The sequence below is a fragment of the Gekko japonicus genome, unplaced genomic scaffold, assembly GCF_001447785.1.
Source record: "Gekko japonicus isolate JY-2015 unplaced genomic scaffold, Gekko_japonicus_V1.1 scaffold3866, whole genome shotgun sequence".
NCBI lineage: Eukaryota > Metazoa > Chordata > Lepidosauria > Squamata > Gekkonidae > Gekko > Gekko japonicus.
This window is the reverse complement of record NW_015170390.1, coordinates 13,165-18,359: the sequence shown is the minus strand read 5'-3', so window position 1 is coordinate 18,359 and position 5,195 is coordinate 13,165. Positions and strand designations below refer to the sequence as shown.

The following is a 5,195-nucleotide window of genomic DNA, read 5'->3' as shown; positions in this document are numbered from 1 at the left end:
TTTATTTTTTATTTTTTGGTCTATGTAAGTTCTTTGCAATTTACACCCGCAATCAAGACTGAAATTCTCCCTGTTGTCCCACCCTATTCCAAGTTTCAGCATCAATATTCTTTGGATGAAAGAAACAACTGTACATTTGTTAATAGTTTTGCCCTTTGGTTACAAGCAGACAATGGTTCTTACTTTTTCTCTCTCTCTTCTCCCCTAGAGTAATATGCCACACAGCAAAACGCTCCATGGTTTTTATTCAGGCAACAAGAGATTGTATAAATGCTTGTTGTACCTCAGCACTGTACCCATTTGGGGGGGGGGGGGAGAAGTAGTAATTCCAGATAAAAACAAACAAGCCAACAAAACCCCAAAGTTCTTACATCTCAATGCAGTTCTGCATATAAGGTAATAGAAACCCTTTGCGCCTAATGGACAAAAATGGTCATTTCAAAACTGTATGATACAAACATCTTTTAATTCAGATTAAAGAAAACACATCTGTATGGACTCAGAACAAGTTTTATTTATGGGTAGACATTTCATGCATTCATGCAGGACCAACCCTGGCTACAGCTGTCGCTTCCAACTCTAAGGGGAAATGAAGGGCAGAAAGGGAACTGAGACATCCCTCGACATCCAGTATCCTCTCATATCAGCAGTTCTGCACTTAAGCCAGAAATAGTTTTCCTAGGGAAGTATTCCCATGGATTTTTTAAAAAAAACATACACAGCTTTATAATATTTACAAAAAATATTTAATTAAAATATTTTATAATTACAGTAGTCTATTAAAGCATATACTTTTCTCACACGTATAGAACCTCTCTATATACATAGTATGAAATGTCACTCATTTTTCTTCCCTTTTTTTTCTTTTTGTATTCTATACAATATGTAACATTCCTGCAGGGAGCATAAAGTCCCCAAAGGAAACAATAAAACCATCTATTTTAAACAATAGATGTCAACAAATCGAAAAAAAGTTATCTACAGTGCCTCTGGTAGATTAGTAAAGCTTCAGATTTCAGCTGTTCAGCCCATTAGACTTCTAAAAACTCCCAATTTGCCCTTGATCTTCCGTCCAACAGAAGAGCCATACTTATGCCAAAGATTTCAACCCCCACCCTCCAAGACAAGTATACAGTTCACATCTGATTTCAAACAAACAAACAAAAAAGAGATGCGCGTGTAAAATGTTATGAACGTGCAAAGTCGTGAAAAATTCTCTCTCACTCGCTAAAAGAAGTATGGAAAGAATTCTGGAGAAGTCGAATGCTTTTTTTTCCTTTTGCCCAGTGGCTGATCTTTCTTTCTCTCCCTCCCACCCTTCCTAATGTGTCTTTCTTTCTGCTTCTCTGGCTCAGGATCTGCCTGCTGCACACCTGTGGAAGAGGAATGAATAGAGGGGGGGTGTGAACCATGCTGCTCCAGACTGACTGGCGCCACCAACAAAACAGAAGACATGCTTGATCAACAACCCAAAACAAACCAGGTCAAACAACAACCGCAGCTCTCAGGCTAGGCCAAGCAGGGGGAAGACACAGCTGCAAGCCCAAGCCAGAAGCTTTCCAGAGAGTGGAAGAGAAAGAAGTTTTTCAAAGGGCTTTTCCAGCGTTCCCGTCCACCTCTGTTACTGCGCATCAGGCACCCGGGCAGGAAAATTAAACGCCGGCACATTTACGCAGAAGTAAATCCCACCAAGTTCAATGGGATTAACTCCCAAGTACGTGGGCAAAGGAACACAGCCAAAGAAGAATCCATTTAAGGCACCCGGCAGTATTTCCATAACAATGTGTTTATTCATTGCTTTTGTGGGAAGGAACTCCTAAGGAACATGCAGAGGAGCCAGTCGGATCTGTGAACCAGTTAAAGCTTGAATATGTAGCCTTTTTGTGTGTGTGTATCTGTATCTCTTAGACACCCACTGAAAGATACTGGCAGGCTTTATTTATCCTGGCCTCTGCATATACACACATTATACATTTATATACATTACCCTGCCCCGTGGAAGTTAAGGTGAAGATTACGCAGAAAATGTGATTCAAACCAAGATACCAGCCTGAGTCACAAAAACGTTACACTTAGAGGACTCAAATGGGGTGACATCAGTTTAAACTGAAGTGCTTCAGCTGAACCCGTTCGTGGACTGCAGCTCAGCCTCTTAATTCTACATGTTGTACATGCATGCAAATCCTAAAGCATACTCAAGAATTTGGGGCAGGGGGTCCCCAAGGCAAACTGTTTTGCAAGAAAGACAGCAGCCGAAGCCTAACTGTATTTACCCTAAAGTAAACCTCACGGTGTTTGATGGGACTTACTTCCAGGCAAAGGTACTTGGGGTGGCAGTCTGGGCTAGAGGCCGCCCAGTGCAAAGGGCACAGCTTAGAGATGCCAGAGGCAACCAGGTCCCCAGCCCTGCCAGAGGCGATACTCACCTTGAAAGTGCAGTTCAGCGGCACAGAATACTGTCCCCTTGCTTATTGACAGCAACAGCCTGCGCGACAACAGAACAGGAGTGACATTAGCATGAGGGCAAGTAATGAGCTTTGTCATAAACAACCTTCCCTGCCTGGCCGGCTGCAGCTTCTCCAGAACACTGAGAAGCCCTGGAAGAGAGGAAAACCAAGGCAACCCCACCCAGGGACGGAGAGAGCGGCAAGGAGCCGCCAGCCCCCAGAGCACCATTCTCCATGGATCTCCTCCGGGATGAGCAGTTAGCGACAGGTTGCAAGCGGCCGAGTGTGACAGCCTCTCACTCCATAGACCCACAGGGAACCCCTGCTTGCACCTGGTGCCACACAAGGTGCTGACAGTCGGAATTCAGAGATCCCATGGAGCTGTGGGAGTCCTTGCTGAGACCCTGGCACAACACTCCTGAGCCAATGCTGACAGTGGGGTGGTGGATTATGGAGCAGAGCGAGGCTATTCCCACATGCCCTAAGGTTGTTTTATTTTATGTCCCCTTCCAAAGGGTTTAAAGTCTTCCTCCCTGTTTCTTCCTAAACACAACGGCCCCAATCCAGCTCCAGGCACACAATAACAACGAGTGGCATCTCTTCTCTCTCCAGCCACTCGAACAGATTTACCTGGCCTGTTCTGTGGGGCCCTGGGGTTGAACATCAATGCAGATGTGCAGCCAGAAGCACATCTGGATCTCTGTTGGCTACTGGCGTAGAAGCCAGTTCATCTTCCCTGGTGGAAACGACTTCAACACAATGTAATTGGCAATGCAAGGCTGGCCAAGAACTGTACTACACTGAGCCCATGCGAAAGCTGAACATGATTCCTTGCATGCCTATTATTAATGGTACACCTATGTTGTATACATATGCAGTATGAACAGTTCCCGAAGGACAATGCCAGGCAAGTGTATAGTCTGTGTAGATGTACACGCACACAATGTTGCACGTTACTGCATTTTATATTCTGTCTGCGTAGGTATGTCCCTCTATCACACCCACAAGCAGACCTAGGCAAACTAATTACGTGTGCTCTTTAAAATCAGAATTAGAACATCTAACTTCCAATCCATAACCCATATTGCTTGGATCTGAGGAAATGCACTGACACCCCACTCAGATCAAAGAGCCTTTGTGCACACCTTTGGCTTTCTCGCCCCGTGCCCCGACAATGGCCAAAGCTCAGGATCTGAAAGAGAGAGCACCCAAGGGGAAAGGGCTCGAAGGAAAGGGAGAAAGGACACCACACGCTCCGCCTTGACTGTCTTGAGGATCGCAGTGCCCAGGAGGAGCGATCGTACCCCCTCCGAAGAACCGAGCCCAGCACCTCTCCGTGACGCACTTCGGCTTAACAGGTTGCTGGATGGCCAGGGCGGGGCACTGGGTGGCCCCTACAGGAGCCACGTCCCGCGGAGGGACGGCGAGGCGTCAGGGGCAGGAGGAGGGCGCGACGTCACCCTCCCAGTCCAGTCGGGGGACCCTTCTCCATCCACGGGCGCCGGAAGGGCCGAGTGCGAAGCGTGCGAGGCGCTCCTCCCGCCGCCCAGCCCAGCCCAGCCCTCCCCGTCCCGTCGGCGGCGGGCGGCTCTTACCGGGTCAGCCGCGTTGAGCGCCGTGAGCGGGGTCCGGGGAGGCCCGGCCGGGTGCAGCGGGGGCGGCGGCTGCTGCTGCTGCTGCCGGAGCAGCGCCGGGTGCGTCTCGAGGGCCAGCTGGAGGTCGAGGATGTAGTCGATGACGTGCTGCAGGATCTCCACTTTGCTGACCCGCTTGTTGGGCGGGATGGTGGGCACCAGCTTCCTGAGGCGGCTGTAGCAGTCATTCATGTCGCACTGGAGGCACAGCGCCGCCGCCGCCGCCGCCGCCTCCTCCTCGCCGCCCTTGTAGCAGCCGTGCTCGGCCAGGCAACGCAGAGCCAGCTCGCCGCCGCCGCCGCCGCCGCCGCCGCAACAGCAGCCTCCAGACAGCGCCTTCCTGCTCGGGTGTCGGACGGGACTCACCGCCTTCATGGCGCAAAGGCAGGCAGAGATAGCCCGCTCGGGCAGCGCCGGGGCTCGGCAGCTCCCACCCGCAGTGCCAGCCGGCAAGAGGCGAGGCAGCGGCGCTCGCTGACCGGACCTCGGCGTGCACACGATCTCCGGGCTTTGCAAAAGGGGCAAGATTTAGGGGGGCAAAAATGAAGGAGAGGAGGAAATTTGCACTCAATCCCCCCGGGGGAAAAAAATCCTAATCTCCCCCGCCGCCGCCGCCGCCCGGCAACACAGGCTACCACTCGCTCACCCTGCCTACCCTGCCTTCCCTACCTCCTACTCCGAGCCCCACCGCCTTTGCTCAGCCCAGTTTGCATCGCCGCACGGCGTATATATATAGCACGGGGTACAGGCGGGGCGGGGCGCGCGCGCCGCCCGGGGCGGGGGGAAAAAAACCGGTGGGGGGGGGGGGGGGGTGGACGAGACACAAGAGAAAGGGAGGAGTGATGGGCATGGGAAAAAAAGGGGGAAGCCTGAGCGAAGAGAGCCGCGCTTTAGCCAATCGGGAGAGGCGGTTTCCTCCGTGGAACGTCGCTCTAGCCAATAGCGAGCGGCTTCCATTCTGTCAAGCGCCGTGTAGGGTCTGGGAGAAAGGCAAGCTGTCGAATCCGAGGGGCTGGGGAGGGAAGCGGGGGGAAGAAGTTCCTAATGAAGAACTGCGGGAATGCGAATGGAATTCACTCTCGCTCGCCTGTGGCTTGAAGCATGTTATCCCCAG

The 5,195-nt window shown here is 51.5% G+C and overlaps 1 protein-coding gene across 1 annotated transcript; it reads right to left on the bottom strand.

Annotated features, from left to right (window-relative positions):
• Window positions 1-727: 727 nt before the first annotated feature.
• ID4 (inhibitor of DNA binding 4, dominant negative helix-loop-helix protein) lies at window positions 728-4,824 on the bottom strand. Its single transcript, XM_015418266.1, has 3 exons — window positions 4,043-4,824; window positions 2,427-2,485; window positions 728-1,373 (listed from the first exon to the last, which is right to left on the bottom strand). Exons 1-2 carry the CDS (start codon window positions 4,454-4,456, stop codon window positions 2,441-2,443), a joined length of 459 nt encoding a protein of 152 aa, XP_015273752.1. The 5' UTR covers window positions 4,457-4,824; the 3' UTR covers window positions 728-1,373; window positions 2,427-2,440.
• Between the last annotated feature and the right edge of the window lie 371 nt (window positions 4,825-5,195).